The sequence below is a fragment of the Sorex araneus genome, chromosome 1 (assembly GCF_027595985.1).
Source record: "Sorex araneus isolate mSorAra2 chromosome 1, mSorAra2.pri, whole genome shotgun sequence".
Taxonomy (NCBI): Eukaryota; Metazoa; Chordata; class Mammalia; order Eulipotyphla; family Soricidae; genus Sorex; species Sorex araneus.
The window spans coordinates 142,911,436-142,937,817 of record NC_073302.1 but is presented as its reverse complement, the minus strand read 5'-3'; the positions used below and the strand labels follow the sequence as shown (position 1 = coordinate 142,937,817).

General features: G+C 36.5%; 1 protein-coding gene across 3 annotated transcripts in view; it reads right to left on the bottom strand.

Annotated features, from left to right (window-relative positions):
- Positions 1-26,382, bottom strand: part of IPO11 (importin 11) — a 158,666-nt gene that overhangs the window by 90,557 nt on the left and 41,727 nt on the right. For all 3 annotated transcript variants that reach the window (XR_008627366.1, XR_008627367.1, XM_004608471.2), the window contains exons 8-19: positions 25,588-25,636; positions 21,957-22,027; positions 20,526-20,718; positions 19,434-19,586; positions 17,840-17,883; positions 15,524-15,614; positions 13,205-13,252; positions 12,401-12,506; positions 11,702-11,828; positions 6,050-6,083; positions 5,841-5,881; positions 4,805-4,921 (exon numbers count right to left, since the gene is read on the bottom strand). Coding sequence is in view for 1 of the 3 variants with exons in the window: in XM_004608471.2 (XP_004608528.1) it covers positions 4,805-4,921; positions 5,841-5,881; positions 6,050-6,083; positions 11,702-11,828; positions 12,401-12,506; positions 13,205-13,252; positions 15,524-15,614; positions 17,840-17,883; positions 19,434-19,586; positions 20,526-20,718; positions 21,957-22,027; positions 25,588-25,636 (1,074 nt within the window). In the remaining 2 variants the exon portion in view is untranslated. The remainder of the gene's footprint in view (positions 1-4,804; positions 4,922-5,840; positions 5,882-6,049; positions 6,084-11,701; positions 11,829-12,400; positions 12,507-13,204; positions 13,253-15,523; positions 15,615-17,839; positions 17,884-19,433; positions 19,587-20,525; positions 20,719-21,956; positions 22,028-25,587; positions 25,637-26,382) is intronic.

Sequence of the window (26,382 nt, the reverse complement as noted above, 5' to 3'; positions counted from 1 at the left end):
AAAATGTTATTATACCCTGGTTGTTTTTAAATGAGTGTAAGCTCACCAATGGGCAATTAAACTGTTTTATAAAAAGTCACTATTTATTTATTCATTTAACAACAGCATACTGGCATTTTCCAAGTATCACAGCCCGAACAAAGGGCACTGGGAAGTATATAAAGGTAGGCACTCAGACCCAAACATTGAAAATAGTAAGTGCAATAGCAAATTAAGGGGCAATGATAACACAGGAAAAGAACATTTTCCTTTCAAGGATAAAGTGCTAACTGCACAACAGGTTAAGTTAAGAAAGTTTAAAAATAAATCCCTGAAATGGTGCAGCAATGAGGCCTGGACTAAGGTACATGCCTTGCAAAAGGCAGATCCTGGTTCCATTCCCAGCATCTCGGGTCGCTGAGCATTTCCAGATGCAAGCCCCAGAGGCTCCCAAGCACCTCCAGAGTGGCCTGGGTAATCCCGGGTCATCCCCAGAATTGCAGGGCCCTCACAGCATTGCAACCTCAGGCCACTGCATTGAACAAATCCCCACTACCCTGGCAATGTTGCAATGCACTGCAATGTCGTCCCATTGTTCATCGACTTGCTCGAGCGGACACCAGTAGCGTCTCCATTGTGAGACTTGTTGTTACTGTTTTTGGCATATTGAATACACCAAGGGTAGCTTGCCAGGCTCTGCCATGCAGGCGGTATACTCTCAAAGTTTTGCCGAGCTCTCAGAGAGGGGTGGAGGAATCGTACCCGGGTCAGCCGTGTACAAGGCAAAGACCCTACTCACTGTGCTATCGCTCCAGCCCACCATATCAATACAAGGAAAAATAAGAATCAGATGACCATATTAATACACATAGAGAAAGCAATCATTCATAATAAAAATCTCAGTAAGATGAGGGTAGAAGGAACTTGGTTGACTAAGGAGGAAAAAAAATGAGAAGGAACTTTTACCTATTTACAATTAATCAAAAATAATGGTTTGGTTGCTTTTATATGAATGTTATTAGACCAGTTCAACCATTGACAATACAAAAGAAAAATGCTAAAGATATTTGTGTATGTATGTAAATATACACACAAAGCATATATATGTATATATACACATTCACTGTATCACTGCCATCCCATTGCTCACCGATTTGCTCGAGCGGGCACCAGTAATGTCTCCATTGTGAGACTTGTTGTTACTGTTTTTGGCATATTGAATACGCCCCGGGTAGCTTGCCAGGCTCTGCCGTGCAGGCAGGATACTCTTGATAGCTTGCTGTACTCTCCGAGAGGGACTGAGGAATCAAACCTGGGTCAGTCCTGTGCAAGACAAATGCCCTACCCGCTGTACTATGGCTCTGGCCCAAAGATCTTTTGGTTTTGAATAAATACAATACTTTTAAAGGAGTAGCACAAATACATATATGGCTGGAGCTATAGCATAGTGGGTAGGGCATTTGCCTTGCATGTAGCCAACCGGGTTCAATTCCTCCATCCCTTTCCAAGAACCTGGCCAGCTACCGAGAGTATCTCGCCCGCACTGCAGAGCCAGGCAAGCTACCTGTAGCATATTTGATATGCCAAAAACAGTAACAAGTCTCACAATAGAGACGTTACTAGTGCCTGCTCAAGCAAATCGATGAGCAACGAGATGACAGTGATACAGTGATATATATAATGAATTATAGACAGGATAGCTAATAAAATCAAACTACCCAGTTATGTTTAAAAATCATTAAAAAATTTAAAAATCATTTAAAAATTTATTTAAAAATTATTTAAAATTTAAAATTCAATGAAAAATCATAATATATATCCCAATTTTAGCTTCTGGCAAATATGTGATGTCAAAGTTTCAAAAACATTTCAAAAATTGCACATAAAATCACTGTTAAAAAACAAAAATAAAAATAGATCAGCAATGAAGAGAAATTATTAGATGATGACTATTCAGCAGGCCTGATTGTTGGGGAAAATTTCCAATCAATAATAGTGAGTTCTGTATGGAAATATGGAATGTACTCAAGGTATATAGAGAATAATGGGAATATCATTAGCTACTTAGATGGGGGGGTGGGGTGGGAGGGGGATGTATTGGGGTTCTTGGTGGTGGAACAGGTGCACTGGTGAAGGGATGGGGGTTTAATCAATATTTGACTGTGACTTAAACCTGAAAGCTTTGTAAAAAAAATAAAAAATGAAAAAAAAATAATAAAGCCATAAAGCATTTAAAAAAAAATAGAAACCTCACACCCTTTCTAATATAGTTTAAAAAAAAAAAAGACGGGGACTGGAGAACACATGAGAACTAAGGGCTTCTAAAAGGAAAAAGATTCAATAGTACATGACTGGGGAGTCAGGCTCAGGTGGTGAAGCATAGGCCTTGTATATGTGAAGGCCTGAGTTTGATCCTTGGCACCATTTGGTATCACCAGGAATGACTCCTACTATAACAATAAAACATATAATACTGGGAACCTGGACATGATATAGGTCAGAGCAGCACTTCAATATTAAATTCCCCAAGTCTGATAACCAAGGCAACTAAAGAAAGAAATCTAATGTGTGAGGGCAAAGTCATAGTGTTTGCAATCAAAATTCAAATGATTTAACAAAACTTTCTCAATGTACACAGACAAAAAGAGACAAGGTAATAAAATGGTAACGAATGAAACAAAACGAAGGATATATAGATATTAACTGATTTAAATTGCTGAATACTTGAAATTTCTTAACAAGAAAATATTTTTAAAAATGAGCTGGAGCACTAGTACAGAGGTTAAGGTGCTTGCCTTGCACGCACCTGACCCAGATTCAATGCCTAGCACCCCATATGGTCTTCCGAGCACTGCCTGGAATGATTCCTGAGTGCAGAGCCAAGAGGAACCTCTGAGATCACTGGGTGTTATCTCAAAACAAAATTTGAAAAATAAAAAATAATATGAAAAAGAAATATTCATACATAGTTTTGAAACTAATTCCAGCATGGGGACTATTTAAAGAAGATCAATGCCAATTATTTACACAACATTTAAAAAGACATTTTAAGTTATAAAATTAAACTTTATAAACAAGTTAAATATTATCCCTATAATACTACTGAGAAAATAAACAATCAATGTACACTAATGAATCACCTTTTGGCATCTGTATTATGAAACAACAAACATATTTTGAAGAAATATTTTTATTTATGTTAATTTTTATTATGTTAATTCCTCCAAACATATTTTGAATAATTTTTATTTATGTTAATTCATAATAGGAAGTCAATTCCATAACTATTATTAAAAATATGAAAATCCAGTATGTGACAGTATAACAAATATTTTAGACAAAGGTTCCTATGACACCATTTTTTAGATAAAATCTTTAGCTGAATATTGATTATTTCACAATTTTATTCTTCTTCATCAGAAATACACAAGTTGGGGACCAGAGTGACAGTACAGTGGTAGAATATATGCCTTGTATACAACCGGCCCAGGTCCAATCACCAGCATCCTATATGGTCCCCCAAGCTTACCAGGAGTGATCCCTGAGCATAGAGCCAGGAATAACCACTGAGCACAACTAGGGATCTCCCTAACTCCCCCCGACATACACAAACTGAAATGCGTAAGTGCGTAAATTAAAAGACTAGTTACATGATATCATACCTGACCTTTTTTTTTTTAATACTATGGAGTCCTCACATTATTATTAAAACAATTTAAGTCTAGGTTTTCAACTACCTCTTAATAAAATAGAGAAAATATAACCTTCAAATACTTACACACTGTGGAATGTAGGTGATCACTAAACTGAAATGTCAAATTCAACCAACTATACAACAGAAAACAATATTTAAGATGGTTCACAATGCAGTCTAAGAGATAAAAATCAAATCTAATATATGAGAGCTAAAGTATATATATATACATTATTTATGGAGGTGAACAATATTTAACATAGGAAAAAAGAGATACCAAAAAGTATCTTTTTATTGGGGGCAGGGAGTGGTTTGGACTACACCTTGCATGCCAGGGGTCTGCAAGGGCCAGCCAAATGCAAAGCAATCACCTTAACTCCTGTACTATATCTCTCCAGGCCCTGAAAATGTTTTTCTGAATCACTTTGTGAATTCTAAAAACAAACAGTACTACTGAATAATTATAACTTACTGCAACTTACTGATAATATAGCCTCCCAACCTGGCTGTTTGTATTCTAAAATATTAGAATAGAAAGCAACACAAAAGCATTTAAATTTACATTGAGAAAGACAGTACAGGGCGTTAAGCACTTGCCTTGTATGCAGCCACTCAGCCAACCCTAAAACAACACATTACTGTCCTGAGCAACACTGAGGGCCACTCCTGGGCACAGAGCCCTGAGTATAACCAAGTGTGGTCCACCTCCGACCACCAACAATAAAAAAATTAACTTTACAAAACAAGAAGTTTAAACACTTAGGGGGATTTTTTTGTTCTGCTTTGGGGCCACACCCAGCGGTACTCAAGGATTACTCCTGGCTCTGTACTCAGGGATCACTCCTGGAAAGCTCACCATGAGATGCCAGGGACCGAACCAGGGTCAGCTTCGAGAAAGGCAAGTGCCAGATTCACTGTACTATTCCAAAATGACAGTACACTTCAAAGTCGATTTTTAAAAGCTACAGCACAGACACAAAGAAACCAGTTTTTAATACATTATTAAAATCACAACCTGTAAGTCAAAAACATTTTAGTGAATGTTTTAACTCCGAGGGTAAAAATATAAAAATATTACATACTCTACATACTCCATTCAACTCTCTGACATTTGTTTCACAACAAAATTACCTGCATGTTAACTCTTTCAATCACGCAAGAAAGGACATGCAAAACATGCATCTTTGTGTCACATTCTGTTACTTGCTGCAGTAACTGAAACAGCAGTGTGAACATGGTTTCCAAATACTGCAGATAAAAGAGAAAAAGTTTGAAATAATATAAGCATCTTTATATAAAATTTGATAGATATAAAATTAAATAACGATTGCAAAGCAATCAAAGGCTAACAACCAAAACTTTATCATTACCTCCCTAAATTTTGCAAGTTCTCAACATTTACTATTATTTTCTTTTTCCTGATAATCTTATTTAAATGTGTCCACTTTAAAATTTAATTGACCCAAATAGAATGCTGTTTCCTGAGGGAAATGTTCCAAATTTTATATCTTTATATTTTACCTTAGTAACTTAACCATTAAAATGCCTTTTCATTGCTCTTCCCTAATATGTCTACTGCTAATCACAAAATGGTTTCCTTTGCAGTATCTATTCATTAAAGCAAAAGGAACACCAATTATAGCACACATGGTATAACTGTCTGATGTGACCCTTTAACATATGCTGCATGAATAATGACAAAATAACAATGACAAGATATCTCTTATTTGGAAATAGTAAGTATTCTTCAAGCTCTTAATTGCAGGGCTGGAGTGATAGCAAGGCAGGTAGGGCGTTTGCCTTGCACACAGCTGACCCGGGTTCGATTCCCAGATTCCCATATGGTTCCCTGAGCACTGCCAGGAGTACATAAATACACAAACACCTGAGGAAGGGAATGTAAGAAGTAGAATAAAAAACACAAATAAATTAACTAAATTATGAGAAAAGAAAAATGTTGGTGATCATCTCCAATGAAGTAAAAGTAAGAGAATCAGGGTAAATTATTGTAAATAAAGTTACCAAAAAAAGTAATCCCTCTCAAAACTATATGCTTTTAAATTCAATTTTCATATGTAATCTATATAATTTCAATTTAAAGTAGTTCTAATCATCAAAATACATCAACATAAATATTATAAAATCGAAAGAGTTTAAAAAATCTTACCGGTAGAAACTGATCTGTTCTGAACTCAAAATCATCAACAGGTAAAGGATAGTTAAAGAATATTAAAACTATCAGATCAGGATTGAAATATATAGATATAAATGAAATATTAATCAAAAAATGACATTTTAAACAATTTCAAATTAATCTCACAAGACAATTTTAACTATTAACATTTTTTCAATTATTTTAAAAAATTTAAAGGATATTTAACTTCAGAGTTGTAGCTGTTTCAATGCGAACCTAAAAGAAAGTATATTATAGTTAATAATCTAGAATTAATAACATCAGGAATATCAAGACAAAAAAATTTTCTTTCCTAATTTTGTCTAATATCAAAACACAAGAAAACATGAAAAAAAATCCTGAATTAAGACTCTAAACATAACTTTTTGGGGGCAAGAGGGAGAGTTTGGGCTACAGACAGCAGTCCTCAGGGTTTATTCCTATTCCTGTGCTCAGGGAATCATGTGTGCCAGGGATCACACCTGGCTCAGCTACTTGCAAGTAAACTCCGTATTGACTTCTCATCAGTCCTAAGCAGAACTTTATATAAACAATAAATTCAGACTTTCTAAGGACTAGAGAATCAGATCAACCTACAAATTTCTACCCTATCTTCAGCTGAAGCCTCAGAAACCTCCTAAAAGACAAGATAATTTCATAATCAATAGATAACTGTCATATATTTGAAATGTTGAAAGGATTCTAAAAATGCATGAGAGTAACAGAAATGAAACAGAAGAAACCATAAGATACTATTTCAAAAGGAGAAAGTATTTTAATCTTATAAAGGTAAGATTAGCCACACTTTTATTTTCTTTCTCAAAGAATCATGCCAATTGACTGTGTGAGGAGCTAGAGACAGTAGAGCAAGTGTTGCCTTGCACATACATGACCAACCCGGGTTTGATCCCTGGCACCCCATTTTGCCCCCCAAGCTTGCTGGGAATGATCCCTGAGCACCATCAGCTGTGACCCTGGAAGTTTTAAAGAAAGAAAAAGAAAAAAAGGATCATGTGAGATCTAGACTAACTTAGTGCCTGACCATTGCTACAGCCTTCCCCACAGCAGTGAGAGCAACACACACAACAAACCAGTGAGCTATGGTTCCGGGGGCCAGAAAAATGAGTTTTTTTTTCAGTTTATGGTTTTTTTTGAAGGTGCATACCCAGCTGTGATCCAGGTTTACTGATGACTGTGCTCCATGATCACTGCTGGCGGGGCCTCAGGAAACTATTTGGAGTGCCAAGGACTGAACACATTAGGGAGGAAGGGAGGGAGGGAGGGAGGGAGGGAGGGAGGGAGGGAGGGAGGGAGGGATGGAGAAAAAAAGGAAGGATCCTCCTTAGATTCTCAGGGGGGATAGGGAGGCACATCAACCTCAATGTGGGGAATGATGCGGTGCAAGGAATCAATCTGGGGCTCTCTCATGCAAAGCATTCATTCCAGCACATTGAGCCATGTCCTTGATCCTCTTATACACTGCACTGTAGCACTGTCCTCCCGTTGTGCATCAATTTGCTCGAGCAGGCACCAGTAACATCTCCACTGTGAGACTTCTTGTTACTGTTTTTGGTATATCAATTAAGCCACAGGTACCTTGTCCGGCTCTGTTGTGCAGGTGGGATACTCTCGGTAGCTTGCCGGGCTCTTTGAGAGGTACAAAGGACTCAAACTTGGGTCTGCCGCATGCAAGGCAAACACCCTACCCATTGTGCTATGGCTCCAGTCTTATACTCTAACTTATCTAAAACTCCTAATAATTCCAATAAAGATATCTAAGACTGATCCTATGCTAGACAAAGGAGGATAATATAAAAAGTATCCTTAACACATCCTAAACACTGGTACTAATACTACTTGGTACTTTTAGGAAACTTGTCTTTGACCAATAAAGCAATTAGTCAAGATTAGTCAACTTCACAATTTGATATAGGTTCTCTGAAATACAGAAAAAATCCAAGTCCATAAAATGATAAATAAATAAATATAGCACGTTTAATTTCTTTATTTACACTTAAGGAAAAAATTCTAAAGTTCATTTCTCTCTCTTTTCTTTTTTAACTGAATAGAACTGACATACATTATTATATTATTATATAATTTTAGCTCTGAACCTCATTTTATTTACTATGAATACCAGATACGTAACTAAACCCAAAAATAATTAATAGAAACATAACTTGTTTACTTTCTTTGTGTATGTGGTTTTTTGTTTGGAGGGCACACCCAGTAGTGTTCAGGGTTTACTCCTGGCTCTGCACTCAGGAATCACTTGAGGGATCACATGGGATGCTGGGAATCAAACCTGAGTTGGCTGGGTGCAAGGCTAGTGCCTAACTACCCGCAATATTATTGCTCTGGCCCCTTAACTAGTTTACTTTCTTTCTAATATTAGGGTAGCACAATACATGTCTCAAGCAAAGTAACTCCACTTCCTCAATAACATTTAATTAAAATAACTGAATCCAGAATTCATTCTGTAAGAACACAATCATAAAGATAGGTATAAGGATGAGAGGGGATACAGCTCAGCAGTAGAGAATCTGCCTCTTGTGAGTTGAATACTAGGTCTTGGGTATGGAAACTGAACAGTGCAAAACAAAAACAGACAACAAAAGCCCTGACTGAAATTAGGTAAATAGGAAAACAATTTCAAACTACAAGAAAGAACAACTGACTCATAAAAAACACAAGGAAAGAAATATTATACTTTGCATAAAATTCCTTACCCTAATTCCAACTGTATCTCTTCCCAGAGTGCAGTCCCGGTCAGATCACTAATAGTCCCTTCCTAGCTCCATTTTGGGCATTATATCTAGACAATTCACTATTTCTATATCGGCATCAAATCTGCCCGCGAAAAGGGCCATTTCTTTGCTTCACAGACACCAATCAGATCACATCTCACTCCAAACAATAATCTGATGTACTACAGCTGACATTTTACTTAACTTCTCAAAATACTAAAAAGTGCACTCTAGCTTTTTGTTTTTTCAAGCTTACTGGTTGTTTTATTAGAAGTTGCATGCATACCCTAAGTAAAAATTCTTTTATTTGTAATTTCAAAGATTTAAAGATACAATTATAATTCACTCAGAAACTTTATAGCCTAAAGGAATCTAATTTATCAGTCAATTGTTAATTAAGAAATCATCTGGAATCATAAGTAAAGACAGTTCCTCTCACATAGACTTGTTCATTTTAATATATAGTTTTGTAGTAGCATTCACAAATAGAAACTTGCCACAGGCACATTTACTAAGTAAGATGTCCTAATACGAACAGAAGGATGTGTGTAGATTTTAATCAATTTTACAATGAAGTTCTCAAACTGAAACAAAAGCAATATAGTATGGCTTATATTCTCTTGATCTTGAAAATATACTATTTTGGAAGGACGGCACTTAGGCCATACTTAGTGGTGATCACTCCTGACAGTGCACTTAAAAAAAAAAAGGCACACACATGAAACATTAACTTGTTGCCTTGATGAGAAATCTCTTCTTCCCAGGCAATAATAAAATAATACTGTGAGGACAAACAAATGATAAAAACATAGAAATGAACTGTAATTACCAGACGATAGAAAGCAAAAGGACAAAAGCTGAACCAACAGTAAGAGTGACTCAAAGTATATTCCTTAGATTTTAATATGCCTGTTATATTGGCTAGTCACAATGCAAGTGTGCATTTTAAGGTTCTGATCAATTCTATAATCAAGAGGACCATTTGAATAATATGTGTTGCACATCGGGTAGGACGCTTATCCTGCACGCAGCTGACCCGGGCAGGTGACCCGGTTCGATTCCTCCATCTCTCTCAAAGCCCGGCAAGCTACTGAGTATCCAGCCCACACGGCAGAGCCTGGCAAGCTACCCGTGATGTATTTGATATGCCAGAAACAGTAACAACAAGTCTCACAATGGAGAAGTTACTGGTGCCCACTCAAGCAAATGAATGAGCAACGGGATGACAGTGATACAGTGATCTAGCATGAATTATGTTTCTTCACTACCGCTTTTGATAAGTGTACAATTAACATTCTATTTGTAAGTGCCAAAAAACATTTTCTCTTCATTTATCTTATATTTCTCTCTTACATTTCTATCTTAGATAAGATCTAAAAATCTACTTTTCTAAGAAAACTAAAATTTGCTATTTTTGTATTTAAATAAGTATTTAATCTACAAACTAAGCAAATAACATTTGCAACTAGAAAAACAAAAATTAAAATCACCAGAGCACTCTTTTAAAACTGTTACAAAGGTAAGCTGGAAAGATAGTATAAGGGTTAAGGTACTTGCTTTGCTCATGGCTGACCGAGTTTGATCTCCAAATATGGTCCCCTGACTCACCACTCAGGAGCGATCCCCAAGTATAGACCTAGGAATAAGTCCTGACCACCAGAGTATAGCCCCAAAAACCAAAAATGAACAAATAAAGATACTGTAAAAGTAAATTAATTCCAGATCATAATTTTAAAAATAGCTAGACCTTATTAATAAAACTAAAAAAATAACTTAAATACAGTAAAACAAAACTGGACTGCCTTGTACTTACTGTGTCTATAACATTTAATTTGTCAGGGGCCAGAGCTATAGTACAGAAAATAGAGCACTTATGCCTTGTATATGGCCAACTGGTTTCAATCCCTTGTAACCCATGACGCACTCCCCAAACAACACCAGGAATGATCCCTAAGTGCAGTCAGGAGTAAGCCCTCAGCAATGTAGGTGTGGACCCCAAATTTTTTAAAAAATAAATTTATCTGTGAAATGTACAATGCTTCTACAATAGATTTACCTTTCTATTTTTTCCCCGAAGGTTTAACACTAAAAGTAGCTTATATTATTGTGACACACAAGTAAAAATGAGATAATTTTGGTCTAAGCTTTTGCTTAAAAAAAAAAAAAAAAGAGTAATCAGGTGATTTCAAAATTTTTAAGAGGGGAGAGAACATTGAAAACTAATAAGATTCTAGAAAAATTGATGTAAAGAGGATTGGGAGGGTCACCTAACAAAATTTAAAAAAACTACAACTAAATCGCACATTCCAAACAATGGTACAATAAAAACAAAACAAAGACAAAGAAAACACATGCAAGTCACAAATATAGTAACTCAGCATACAATAAAATCACATGTAGGGAAACACAATTTTTCTTACATACTTTGAAATTTCTTTTAAAAACCTAGCTAAGCAATTGTCCCATATAATATAGTAGCAAAATACTGTCTTGAAGGAGGAGCAGCAACAAAGAATTGCTAAGTTTGCAGTAATATAAAATCAAGACTACTGCATAAGTCACTATAAAGAAGTTCTCTCAATAACCAATTCCAAGGGCTTGAAACAAAAACAACAGCAGGTAAGGTTGCCTGCCTAGCATATGCCCAACCAAGGGCATATGATCTCATATGCCACATATAATTGAGAGACCATCCAGGAGTGAGCACAGAGTGAAGATTAAGCCCTGAGCACTGTCAACTGTGGCTCGGAAAACAAACAAAAATTTTTCCCCTCAAACAGAAGAGACAAAGAATCAACAGCAAGGATGAATTAGACTACGATGCTATCACAAATATAAAAATAAAAATACTATCATGAAGCAATTATGTAAGCTGAAACAGGATGTAAAGTTTTCTATTCTAAAAAAGGATAAATGATTTTAGAATAGCAGAACGTGATTAATTTTTTTCAATGACTTCACTATTAGTGACAAGAGCAAATAATAAAAAATTCTTTCCTTCAAATCAAATGGCTACCAGTATTTTAAGAAACATAAAAACACTTTTAACTTTCTTAACATAGATTAAAATTTAAAAGATGATTATTTTGAAACATTTAGGCAACATACCACTAAGTCTTGATCTTGAAGTAAGTTGCAAATTGCCTCATATAACATTGGTCTTAAATCAGACTTGAATTTCACAGAAACCCACTGACCAATCAGCCATATCACCCTGCGTCGTAATGGTTTATATCTAAGTAGGGTAAAACAAGGAAATTAAACGTTAAGTATTTTGGGAAGTTTGTTTCATTTTATGTTTCTTCATTTACAACAAAGAAATGCAATGTGAACTTTCAAAATAAAACTTTAAAAGCTACTTCTGTATGAATAAAGGTATGGTTTTAAATAAAAATGCTTCAGAAAGGTCCTGAGAGATAGTATAAAGGGCTGAGTGCTTGCCTAACTTGCAACACACCCGGGATCACTTTCTCCCACTGTCCCCAGCTAAGTCTCCAACTGACTTCCTTTATACATATGTTCTTTCAAGACTTCAGAGCCCTCCATTTTCCATTGCCGTCACATAATTTTTTTTCTGCAATACTCTTGTCTAATATCAAATATTCTGCACATGTCTCAATCCACAATTGAAATAACCTAATATGTTGTGTATTTTTCAGTAAGATTTGTCTTTTTCCTTTCTACATGAACCATTATCAACTAGGTCAAATTGAAATTTTTTATACAATAAACAATTTTAATCCCTTCTTCACTAGAAAAACAATGAGCTGAAATAAGTGTAGCATAATCACAAAATTATATACTTGCCTGTTGTGAACAACCTGTAATTCCGGAAGAAGTTGGTTTTTAAACCACTGATCAAAATCAACACTGTCAAACAGCTCATATGCAGCTAATCCAACGGCATTATATACTAAGAAGAAGATTAAAGGGAAAAAAAATTAATTATTGCACATACGAAATAAAAAAGCTAAGGGTTCTTGTGTAAGAAAATAAGTCTTAGCAGTTATTTTGCAGCATTTTTAAAAAAGGGTTATCTAAAATGTATTACAGGAAAGACATTTTAGAAACATTATTTCATTTATTCTGTGTTTTTCTAGATATTTCTTAATCAGACAAGCAGAATTATTAGTTATAAAACATTATCTGCTTCCAAATCGAAGTATTTTAAGAGCTGATCTCAGCTTACCTCTATCTCATTTTAAGTGGTTGTTCTCAATCACTGTATTACAGTTTAAACCAAAGTTCAAAGTTCCCCTATACTGATCCCTTCCTTTCAACTTTCTGAATGTTTCTTGGTTCCTAGAATCCTGTTCATTAGCCACTCTTCCCACCTTGCACTGCTAACTTCTACTTGTTTATTTATTTGCACATTACACTCCTTTTCCTAACCACACCAAAACTATTTTTAGTTTTGCACATTACCCCATATTTCAGCATTGATTATCCTTACTATATCTTGTAATACCTGCTTATTTTGTTATCTCTCACACCAGGAAGTTCCTATATTTTAGGTATACTTACATCCCAAATCTGAGTAAAGTATCTGCTACAAAGAAAGTTACATTATGTACTAAAGGAATGTTTCTAAATCATTTTAGTTTAACATACCAGCATCTTTGATTAATAGTGCATTCATATCTTCCACATTAGTAGGCCCTGAAAAATAAGTATTAATAAAGGTAAATAAAAGAATGTTTTAAAAAACCTATTTAAACTCAGTTTGTCAATTTTAATTCAACTAAGCACTACCCAGCTTACAGATGAAAGGGAAAACCTGGGGCTAGAGAAATAGTAGAGCAAGGAAAGCGTTTGCCTTGCACGCAGACAACCCAGGTTTGATCCACAACATGGTCCATCAAGCACCATTAGTAATGATCCTTGAGTGTAGAGTCAGAAGTAAACCCTGGGCATTGCCAGATGTCCCAAAAATAAGCCAAAAAAATTAAAGTATGTTTTTAAAAAGAATTTGCAATTATATTTTATAAAATTAATCAAATTGGAAATGCATATTTGATGAATTTTGCATTTTGACCTCAAACTCTTGATAATAATAACACAGTAAGGTCCAGTGATATGGCCCAGTGGTAGAATATACAGTGCACATAGTCTGATCTCCACCACTGCTTCCATCCTCCAAAAATAATTTAACGCAGTGAAATCTGACTGATAGCTCATTTCCCCCTTTGCCTGTAATTTAAGTGAAAATTTCTTTTGAGAGAACAAAGGCCTAATGGGTAAATTAGTTTTTCCTTAACTACTACAGACAATGCCCAAAACAGTAACAATGAGTCACACAAAGAGAGACATTACTGGTGCCCGCTCGAGCAAATCAATGAGCAATGATGACAGTAACTACAGACCAGAGCAGGAATTTGCCTCAAGAGGATAGGGTCTTGTCATTATTTCCTTACATTTCCTATTTAAATCTTTGATCACATAGAATAGAATTCCTGCCCCAATAATTCAGATTCTATAATGCCTCCGAACATCCCACTGCTTCCAACCTCTACAGCCTGGCGACTTCTGACAATAAACTCTTGCTCTGGATATACCCTCATTTTAACATCACTTTGATCTGCGTTTTCTGCAGTCCTTCATTTCACTGTATCCCAACAGTAAAATCCTCAGGTCTGACCTTACATCTCCTCTCTTCTCTCAAGTGTCTTAATTCATTCTTGGGAAGTATATTTGGAAAACATAATTCCAAAGTGTACCTCTTATAAACCACTACTAAAAACTGTTTGGTCTGTCACTATGTCTCAACAGTTCATCATCTTAATTTGTTTTTTAACTTTATAATTGAATCACTGTGAGGTAGACCATTACAAAGCTGTTCATGATTGGATTTCAGTCATACAGTATTCCAACACCCATCCCTCCACCAGTGTACATTTCCCAGCACCAGTGTCCCCAGGATCCCTCCCATCACCCTTGACCCCCACCCCCACATAACCTCCCTCCCTCCCTCCTCCTCTATTCACTCCCTCCCCCCTTTTGGGAATTGTGGTTTACAACATTAATACTGAAAGGTTATCAAGAATATCCCTTACCTACTTTTAACCCTTAGATCTCGTCCAGAGTGATCATTCCAGGCTACAATCGTCATACTGGTCTCTTCTCTATCCTACCTACCCTCAGGCCCACACATACTTGTGGTCAGTTCCAACCACTGACCCCTGTTTGCCCTGGCCATGGATTTTCTCCTTCTACTATATATATATATTTTTATATACCACATATGAATGCAGTCATTCTATATCTGTCCCTTTCCTTCTGACTGATTACAGTCAGCATGATAATTCATCATCTTTGATCGCTTTCCTCTGTGCAGTATAGTCCATCAGTTGCCAACATCTGTCAATCAATAGTAATAGAGTAAGCCAGGCATGGGGAGTAGTATGTGAGCAAAACAGATGATCACTATCTTCTCCCTGCACTTTACTGCGCAGCAGAAAACCAAAAAATGAGAAATCACTGCTAATAATTATTGTGTACAAAGTGTGGTGTTCAAGTGCTAAAACTCCAATTCATCACTCTCTCTTTAATCCATCACCTTTCCATTTCCACTGCCACTATTATGAAAGTAACATTTATTAATCCAACTTTTCTTTCACTACTTTCCCACAAAATGCTCCACAGAAAATGTTTTCTCAAGCAATATATTTGACTGTCTGCTACTTTGCTTCCACTGATAGTAGTTCACCACAGCAAAATCACATTCAAAATCTAGTTCAAGGCCTTCTTTTGGGAATTGCCTATTCTTGTTGTCTAGCCCAAAGGTCTCCCTTACAGAAAAAAACACATTCTGAGTTTCTCAGGCTCCTTTCTATTATATAATCTAAGAAATAATGCATTATACAAAGTAGGCACATAAATTAGTTTAATTAAAAAACTGATTGAGTCAAAATAAAACGAAATATACTTCACCTTGAAGTGTTTGCATCATTTCAAGAAGTACAGGAGTAAGAGTTTGATTATATTCATGGAATATATCTATAAATAGTACTTCAGTGCAAGGCTAAATAAGAAAAAACACAAATTTCAAATAAAACAACAGCATATTATACTAATTAATTTATAACAAAGCAAAGAACATGCAGTCTTAATATTCTAAAATAATTTTCAATTTCTTAAAAAGTTTTCAATTTAAGATTTCAATTTCTTAGAATATTTAAAAAAAATTCTTTCGTTTGGTTTTTGAGCCACATGTGGAATGTTCAGCACATTCTCCTGGCTCTGTGAGATAGAAATATCACTCCTGATGAGCTTGGAGGACCATGTAGAGTGTCAGGGACTAAATCCAGGTCGACCACATGCAAGGCAAGCACCCTATCTGCTCTACTATCTCTTTGATTCATATATAATTACTTTTAAAAAACATACTGGGAAATCAAATTATAATAATTCAAAGCAAAGCTTATTTTACTATTCCAATCATTTTGTCAAAACTGTAAGAAACATTTTCATCATTGAGTGCATTAAAAAATTCAGGAGCCATATTCAATCATAGATTCAATACTATCAATGACCAACAATCTAGGAATTAAGATATATTTTCTTAGCAATGACAGATATAATAAGCAATAGCAATTTATACATTGAGTTCAAATTTCATTGACATAATTTTTAAAAAATTTTTGAGGCAAATATTGGTTTACAAGAGTGTAAATGTTTATATTTTTGGGCTACAAATGTTCGAGAACACAACTATAGTATTTCTTTTAATATACACAAATATAGGGGCTGAAGCAACAGTACAGTACAGAGAGTGCAGTACAAGATTTTGCCTTGCTTGCGGCCAACCAGGGTTTGATTCCTGGCACCACATACAGTCCCCAGAATCTGCCAGGAGGAATTCCTGAGCACACAACCAGGGATAACCTCTGAGTACCTCCAAGTGTGGTCCCAAAACAAAACAGAACAAGCAAATACTATACACACACACTCACACAAAACAGTGTCAGCAACATAAAAACAATGACTAATTTGGGTTCCATAAAGTACTGAATCAGTTTCATTATATAAAAAAAAAAACTTTAAAGTATTTTCAAATGTAGTATTGTACATATGTATATACTGAAATATGATGAAATAGTATACCACTTGAGAAATACTTATATCAAAAAAACCCAAAATGGAATTAGTGTCCCATGACATTAGAAAGACTAGCTATGAGTTAATATGTGATAAAATGACTTCTGGAAACTAAGGTTACATTATAACTTACTCTATTTTATAAAATGTTTAAAATTTTCTTTGAGAGGGTGAGAGCAATATTAGAATGGGTAGGCTGCTTGTCTTGCAAGCAGTTGACCTGGGTTTGATCCCTAATCCCTATGTGATTCCCTGAGCCCTGCCAGAAGTGATCCCTGAATGCAGAACCAGGAGTGAGCCCTAAGCACTGTCAAGAGAACTAAAATAATAAATATATATATATATATATATATATACATATATCTATTTTAAAAATTGCTCAAGGAGCATATTTAACATTCCCCAAATACTAGTCATATCAATAAATGTATGTTTAAAAAGCATTTCCCAGATGCAGTTCAGTGGTAGAACACTTTTTTGCTTTTTGGGTCACAACTGGCGATGCTTTTTGGGTCACATCCTGACTCTGCACTCAGGATTTACTCCTGTTGGTGCTGGGGTATACTATATGGGATGCTGGGGATGGATTACCCGGGTCGGCCGTGTGCAAGGCAAATGCCCTACCTGCTGTGCTATCGATCCGGCCCCTGGTGGAAGAATAGTTATGCTGCATATGTGAGGCCCTGAGTTCAATCCCTAGCATCACAAGAAATACTAAAATAAAGACAAAAAGCATTCGATAACTAACATACAGCTTTCTGAGAATCACACTAGGTGACAGGTGAAATAGCACCAGAAGAACAATTATATTACTGAAATATTTAAGAGATTTAAAAAAAAATCATTCTAGTAAAAGTGGTAGTTTTCACTTGCAATAACATTTTCTATTTGTGTAACAATGAGCATTTCCAATCAAATTAACTGTAAAAACAAAAAAAGGAGTTTGTTAATCCAGTCAAAAATCCAGTTAATGAACAAGCTTCTTACAGGCCTAAGATCATAATGTACTTCCTTCTCTCAAATTTAGATCTCTGCGACCATAAACAGTTTCCTACTAATGCTGGAAATTTTTAATAGAATTTTTTTTTCTATTAAGAGTATAAACCCATTCAGGTTTTCCACATAAACTCCATTTCCCATAATACTTACCCTCAAGCTATATTTCCAAGAATCTCCTCCAGTTTCTTCCACTGCTGTAATTAAAAATATAACAAATGATACTACACAGAAATGCAACAGTGATGCTTCAAAGTTAAAATTTTAAATAGCACTAGAGGGGCCAAAGAGATAGTACAGCAGATAGGGCATTTGCCTTGTACATGTATGATGCAAGTTCGATCCCTGACATCCCATATGGTCCTCCAAGCACTGCCAGGAGTAATTCCTGAGTGCAAAACCAGGAGTAACCGCTGAGCATCTCTGGGTGTTGCCCAAAAGGAAACACACACACACACACACACACACACACACACACACACACACACACACACACACACACACACAGATAATATTTTTGTGCGTTTTGCTTGCTTGCTTGCTTTTGGATACTGGACCAGTCAGTGGTGCTCTACAGCTGCTCCCAGCAAGGCTCAGAGGACGATGCAGTATCACAGATCTAATCTAGAGCTCCTGCATGCAAAGTATATATCCTCACCTTTTAAGCCATCTTATAACCCACCTAAATTGTTTTTGGTTTTTTTTTTTCATGTTTTTGGGTCACACCCGGAGATGCGCAGGGGTTACTCCTGGCTCTGCACTCAGGAAGTACCCCTGGCGGTGCTAGGGGACCATATGGGATGCTGGGAATAGAACCCAGGTTGGCCACGTACAAGGCAAACACCCTACCCGCTGTGCTATCACTCCAGCCCCTAAATTGTTTTAAATAATGAAAGAAAATCTGAGACCAGAGAAAGTATTGCTGGTAAGATGTTTGCCTTGCATTCAGGTGACCTAGGTTTGATCCACAATACCGCATCAGGCCCCAGAGCCCTGACAGGAGTGATTCCTGAGTGCAGACCTAGGAATAAGCCCTGAGCAGAGCTGGGTGTTACCCCAAAACAAAAACAAAACCAAATAAAACATTATCAAGGGGCTCGGGAAACAAGAGCACAGTAGTCATGGAAGCGTGCTTCGCATACGCAGGACCCCAGTTCAATCTTTAGCACGACATGGCCCCCAGCACTGCAAGCACCAGCAGCGCCACAACTTCAGACCCTGGCACTGAATGGTGGGAATTAACAAAATACACGGGAGTGCCCCATATCAACTGGGCCTTCAAACACACACACAAATACTGAGAAATAAACTTTAAACTTTATATAATGACGATTCAATCCACAATTCAGGAGGAATCCCTGAACAATGTCCTAAACACCACCATGTATTTAGGACCGAGCCTCCCCCACCCACCCCCATACACAAAAATAGCACTACTGGAGCGATTGCACAGCAGCAGGGCATTTGCTTGCAAGAAGCCGACCTTTGTTCGATTCCCCCACCCCTCTCGAAGAGCTCGGCAAGCTACCGAGAGTATCTCGCCGCAAGGCAGAGCCTGGCAAGCTACCCCTGGCATATTAAATATGCCAAAAACAATAACAAGTCTCAAAATGGGAACATTACTGGTGCCCGCTTGAGCAAATTGATGAGCAATGGGATGACAGTGATAGAGACAGCTGAATTAAGTAGATGACAATATTTAGGGAATGGGGAATAAGACTGCAAACACTAAAAACTTAAAACTTACTAAAGCCTTCTGGGTCTTCTTCCCACATCGTCAGTTCTTCTTCAGTTAAAAGAAAATAATGAGACACCAATCTTCTACAGATCTCAGTCAAAGTGGGAAATGTAAAGAATGCCATCTTAATTTTATGAGCTTCAAGAGTTTCCGGACTACTATCTAAAACAAATAAATAAAAAATAAATAAATAAATAAATAAAATTCCTAAATTAACTAAACATTCTAACCAAATTGGATTATTTAAATTTAAATTTTGGTAAATGAAAATTTTATACATTTTATTTTTTATTCTAAAGAATTTGAAGATATTCTTCCTTTTATTCATATGCCATATACATAAATCTTGCTTCTGTAAGACCACTGTAACTAAACATTATACACTATACTAAACATTATCACACAATCTAGTACCTCACTTACTTTACTCCTTCAAGACTTTATTCATCTTAGTACCTATACATATGAATAAATTCCAAATAATATAATAAGTAAATAAACCTTCTAAAAGCAACCTACACTATATACATATACATGCATATATATGAACATGGGCTGGAGCAATAGCACATAGGGTAGGGCGTTTGTCTTGCACGAGGCCGACCCAGGTTCGATTCCTTCATCCCTCTTGGAAAGCCTGGCAAGCTACCGAGAGTATCCCACCTGCACAGCAGAGCCTAGCAAACTACCTGTGGCGTATTAGATATGCCAAAAACAGTAACAAGAAGTCTCACAATGGAGACGTTACTGGTGCCTGCTCAAGCAAATCGATGAGCAACAGGATGACAGTGATACAATGATATATGTACATAATCAGAGTAAATTTTTAATTGTACAATACGGTATAAAATGAGCTGTAGTCATTAGTGTAAAAATTAGACATCAACAAATCTCCCACTACACCCTGAAAGACTGTTTAAGTATATATGGTCTTTAACAGCTAACATTCCCCTTATAAAGACTAATTCTAGTCCTAGTTCAAGTGAGAGAAGTAATTCTTCATTCTTAAATATCATGAATTTCAAAAGCTACATTACTGTACCTTTAGATTAAAATAAGGAAATAAAAAACTTGAATTAAAACAATCAGTAAAGCATTTACCTTCAAAATTTTTGGATGGTTTATAAGCATAATTTTTGACAATCATCTTAATAAGATTCATGCATTGGACAATAAATCGTTCAAATGTAACACCTTCACCAACTTCTGTAAATACATAGCTTACAGAAAATTCCAACGATCTCTGAATTAGCGGAGTAAATGAAAAGGGATGCTGATCCAAGAAGTCCAAAAGCTATAAAGAGAAAATTTTTCATGTACTTTTTCCAAATTTATCTCAGAATATAATCAACTACAAGTACATCTTACATTATAACTCTGCTAATAAACATAACACATTCACATTTAGGATAAAGTGCATGTACCTAGTTTTACATGTAAAATGCACTTAAAATTTCTTGGGTCTCACATATGATTCACACAATGAATTATAACAGATTATAACTCATAATAAGAATTTTCTGTTATCTCTCATACAATATGCAAAACAGACTATAACTTGAAAACTATGAGTAAATAGGACAGTAAGATGGAGAGTGCAAAACATCAGGCTTTAAAATAAAGTGCAGATTAAAAAAAACACCTCAACCCATTAAAGGCCACACTATGAATCCATTACTAATATTATACTCAATAATGAAAAGCTACTTATTTGAGGGTCAGATAGACAGTGGGTAGGACATTTGCCTTGCAAAGGGACAACCTACGTTCAGTCTCCAGCACCCCATATGGGGCCCCAAATCCTCCAGGAGTGATCCCTCAACTCAGAACCAAGAGTAGCCTGGAGCACTGCTGGGTGTGGCCCAAAAACAAACAAAAAATTATTTCTTTAAAAGCAAAACCTAGACAAGACTGTTACTCTCCTCACTATTTAACTTAGCATTAAAGATCTTAGGCGATTAAATACCAAGAAATAAAAGGGACTCAGATCAGAAAGGCAGAAGTAAAACTATCATTATTTGCAGATGATATATTACACAAAAATGTTGCATTTATAAAAGCAAAGAAGAGAAAAGAAGATAAAAATCTTATTTACAATTCCGTTCAAAAAGCAAAATACAACATTTTAATTTAATCAAAAGGCACCTGATACTGATGCCAATAATCAGTCCTTCTGAATATACTGACTTCTACATACTCTACAGCCCGCTACTTCCCTGCAGTGCGCACTGCTCTCTACTATGGCACAACTCCAGTGAACTGAGAAAAAAAAAAAGGCCTATACAGAAATTAACTTCTCTAATATTTACTGGACTTGATTATTTTACTTACTATGATACAAGGTGTATAAATCTGATTATTACATGCATTCCAAAGACTTCAAGATAAAGACGTGTTTCGTTAGGGCTAACTTTCCCATAGAGTGATAACATAATTTACACTAAAGTGAAAAATATATACTGGTAAAATTTTCTAAATGAGTTAAATGTATCTCATGTGAAATAAACATACTTAAGAGCAAAAATAACTTACCACTTTAGTAAAAAGAATGATGGTCTTTTCCAGTCTATCCCTACATATGTTATCTGTACCTATATTTCTACCTGTTAAAAACACATTTTAATTATTACCACAACTTCGCAATTTCTATATAAATTTATAATCATGACAATATCAAAACTTTTTGTAAAATATCACATATCACATTATGAATTTATTAGTATTCCCAATTCTAAACAAAAAACATAACATTTTAAAAAGCAATACATCATTTATACTTATAAAACACTAATCCTAGTGCCAAATTCCACAAAATTAATCCTAAAATTGAACACATTTTAAAGTAAAATTTTTATCCATGAATCACCTTCAAAATCTAAATAATTTTAAAAAGTTAAAAGACGTTCCAAACAACACACACAAAAAGGAAACATTCAAAGATAAGCATTATTTTTTCTTATGTCTTCTAACAATTTTTCTGATGATTTTCTAGCCATAATCAATTTTTGTCTCCTTTAAATACTAAGAATTAAGCTGTTCTTAAATCAAACCCCTCATCTTCTATCTCACCATCTTAGTTTCCTTCCCTGAAAGAACCTCCCTGCAGATGGCGAAAGAAAAATGAGACTTTTTAGGAACACTATCAAATGAGCTCTCTACTTTATCTTGCTATGCATCCACTACCCCTCCCTCATCCTCTCCCTCCTCCCTCTCCTCCCTACTTACTAAACTGAAACTGACTGACATAACACAGACACACACATACTCTTCCTATTTTCAGGGCAATTTACTTCTTAAATATAGCAAATAAGTAAGTGCATGTGCCCATCTATGGAAAAGAAGAGGGTAACAAACTGACCTCTGGTCAGATACAACACAAGTGTAAATTACTAAAAAAAATTTTGTTTTTTGTTTTGGGGTCATACCCAGCAGTACTCTGGACTTACTCCTAGCAGGCTCCAAGGGACCATACAGGATGCCAGGGATCAAACTAAGTTGGCAGTGTGCAAGGCAAACATCTCACTGCTATACTATCACTCTGGCCCTTAAATATATCATATGAGATAGCAGATTATGAATGAACCTAAAGGTAAGTCAGTGAAGTGTAAAAAACATGAGATTTAAAAAATGAAAGCTTCGTTTAAGGCTAGGGAGATAGAACAGGGGTTCAAGCGCTGCCCTGCATGCAGAAGATGCTGATTTAATATCCTGCACCATCTGGTCCCAGGAGCACTCACAGGAGGAGCAAGCCCTCACCCCAACATAGGAGGGAAGGACGGAAAGAAGAAAGAGAGGGAGGCAGGGAAGGAGGGAATAAAGAGAGCAAGAAAGGACAAAATGAGGAAGTTTATATTATGTAGATAGCTTAAAAGAAAAAGTCCTCATAAGAAGTCTCAACAATTTGGGAAATTCTTATTTGCTAAAACATAGGACTGTTGGGGCCGGAGCGATAATATAGTGGGTGGGGTGTTTGCCTTGTATGAGCTGACCCGGGTTTGATTCCCAGCATTCCATATGGTCCCCTGAGGACTCCCAGGAGTAATTCCTTAGTGCAGAGCCAGGAGTAACCGCTAAGCATTGCCAAGTGTGACCCAAAAAGCTAAAAAAAAAAAAAGAAAAAAGAAAAAAAAGAGGATTCTCAATACTCCAGAGAGACCTGAAGCAACAAAACTGAGCTCCAACTTAAGTCAGGGACTTGATTAAGAAGCGTGATCTTAAAAGAATAATGAGGTATCATCTCACACCACAGAGACTGGCACACATACAAAAGAACAAAAGCAACCAGTGCTGGCGTGGATGTGGGGAGAAAGGGACTCTCCTTCACAGCAGGTGAGGAAACACAAAAAAAGTATAGTAGAAATGACATCTGCACTCATATGTTCATTGCAGCACTGTTTACGATAGCTAGAATTTGGAAAATAACCCAAATGCCTGAGACAGATGACTGGCTAAAGAAACTTTGATACATCTACACAATGGAATACTATGATGCTGTTAAAAAAAATGAAGCCATAACATTTGCATATAAGTGGATTAACATGGAGAGTATCCTGCTAAGTGAAATGAGCAAGAAAGAGGAACAGACATAGGAAGATGGCACTCATTTGTGGAATATAAAGTAACAAAACGAGAGACTAACACCCAAAGATAGAAGAGACAAGGAACAGGAGGATTGCTCCATGGCTAGAAACCGGCCTCACATGCTGGGGGAAAGGGCAGTTCAGATAGAGAAGGGACCACCAAGTAAAGACTAGGGATGGGAGATGTGTACTGAGAGTAGACTGTAGACTGAACATGATGGCCACTTAACACCTGCATTGCAGACCACAACGCCCTAAAGGAGAGAGCGAGTAAAAAAGGAATCCGCCTGCCACAGAGGCGAGGGGGATGAGGGAGATGTGGGAGGGTTACTGGGAACACTGGTGGTGGAGAATGGACAATGGTGGAGAAATGGGTACTTGTCATTGTATGACTGAAACGTAAGCACAAAAGTTTGTAAGCCTGTAACTGTATCTCAAGGTGATTCATTTTAAAAAATAATAATAATTTTTTAAAAGCCACAGATAGTCTCAGACCTACACAAGGCTGAATATAACAGGGTCAATCAGAGGGGGCCTGATTAGGCTGGTGCCTGCCCACGCAGAGTTCCTGGCAACCATTTTCTCCCACAATCCAAAATCGCCACCCTGGCCCCAGCCAGACCCCACTGCCTCAGGATGAACCTCACCGAGATATTAACCTGTTAAAGATTTGACTATGTGGGTTTTGTGACTGAAATCTCCCAGCTTTCTCAGAGTTGGCTTTCTCGGATAAGCTGCCTCCCCAACTTCCCTATACTCCTGGAACCTCTGGCAGTTACCCCCATGAACCAAAACAGCACCACCACGTAAGCTCTTCCACCAACCCGACTTTAGAAACTCCTAAATAAAATCTCCAAAGAGGTTAAAAGCAGCAGTTAATCTCAGACCCGAGCAAGGCTGAAGAACTGCGATGAATCTGAGGAGGGCGGGTCAGCCTAATGCCAGCCCACGCAGGGTCCCTGGCAGCCACTTGCTTCCACAGTCCAAAATCACTGCCATGCCCAGGACCAGACTCCTCTATCTCAGGAACGACTTCACCTGAAAATTCGGATACGCAGACTTTGTGACTAAAATCTCCAGGATTTCTCGGGGTTGGGATGGGCCACACACACCCCCACCTCCCTTTACTTCCAGAAGCCTTAGCAGTCATGTCCGCACTCCAAAGCTGAAATAACAGTATTGAACAGTCTGTACAAACACAGTGACCTCTCAGTACCTGTATTGCAAACCATAATGCACAAAAAGGGAGAGAGGAAGAGGAAAAGGGCATCCCAGAAAGGCAGGCTGGGGGGTAGGGGCTGGGGTGTGGGGACATGGTTGGAGGGAAAGGGGGGACCTTGGTGGTGGGAAATGCACACTGGTGAAGGGATGGGTGTTGGATCATTGTATGACTAAAATCAATCATAAACAGTTTTGTAATGGTCTATTTCATGGATATGCAATTAAAATTTTTTAAAAATTTGTAAAAAAAAAAAAACAAAAGAAGCGTGTGCTTGCCCTCTCCCCAGACTGCAGGTGCACAGCAGGGGGGACTATGAAAAGAATTCTCCAGCAAAAACTACTGTCATGGAGGGAGTACTTACTGCATTCCAGAAACTGTTTTAGACGTTCAAATATTCCATGTAAAAAACCCTAGAAAAGAACAGTTTTTAGGTGTCTCAGTTTATGCTGACATAAACATTTTTTTTATTTTATATTTTTTTAATTTATTTTTTTTTAATTTTTTTGAGTCACCATGTGGAAAGTTACAAAGTTTTCAGGTTTAAGTCTCAGTTATACAATGACATAAACATTTTTCTTTTTACTCTTTCAGAATACAAAAACTTTATCACATCACCTAAGAAGACAGTTAAAATTTTTAAAATTAAAAAAAATCCACTATTAAGTCTTCCACAAGAAAAATATCTATATTTGATCTCTTTAATGTCTCATTTCAACCACTAAAATTGCTTTAAAACAACACCATCCTAATTATGCACTGTATTCTTATTGTTCAATTTCTCTTCACAGTCCTTATACATAATTTGTCTTGTAATATGGCTTCTCCGATTAGAATGTAAGTTCCTTTAGAAAGAGAACTTTTGCTTTGTTTATTGCTAAATGTTTTCCAGAATCCAGAAATAGTACTTGGCAGAATAAGTACTCAATGTATGACTCTATAACACCAATTATGTAAAGCAAAGGTTCTTAATCTCAAGTAAGAGATTAAATACAATAGCTTTCAGAGAAGACAAACATCAATTATTATCTTCTATATACAATGGCCTTCCTTGACTACTGATTTTTAAGACATTATGAAAAAATTATAAAAATATAAAGAAGTAGTAAAACAACTTCATTATAATTTATTGTTGTTTTTGATTTGAGGACACACCAGG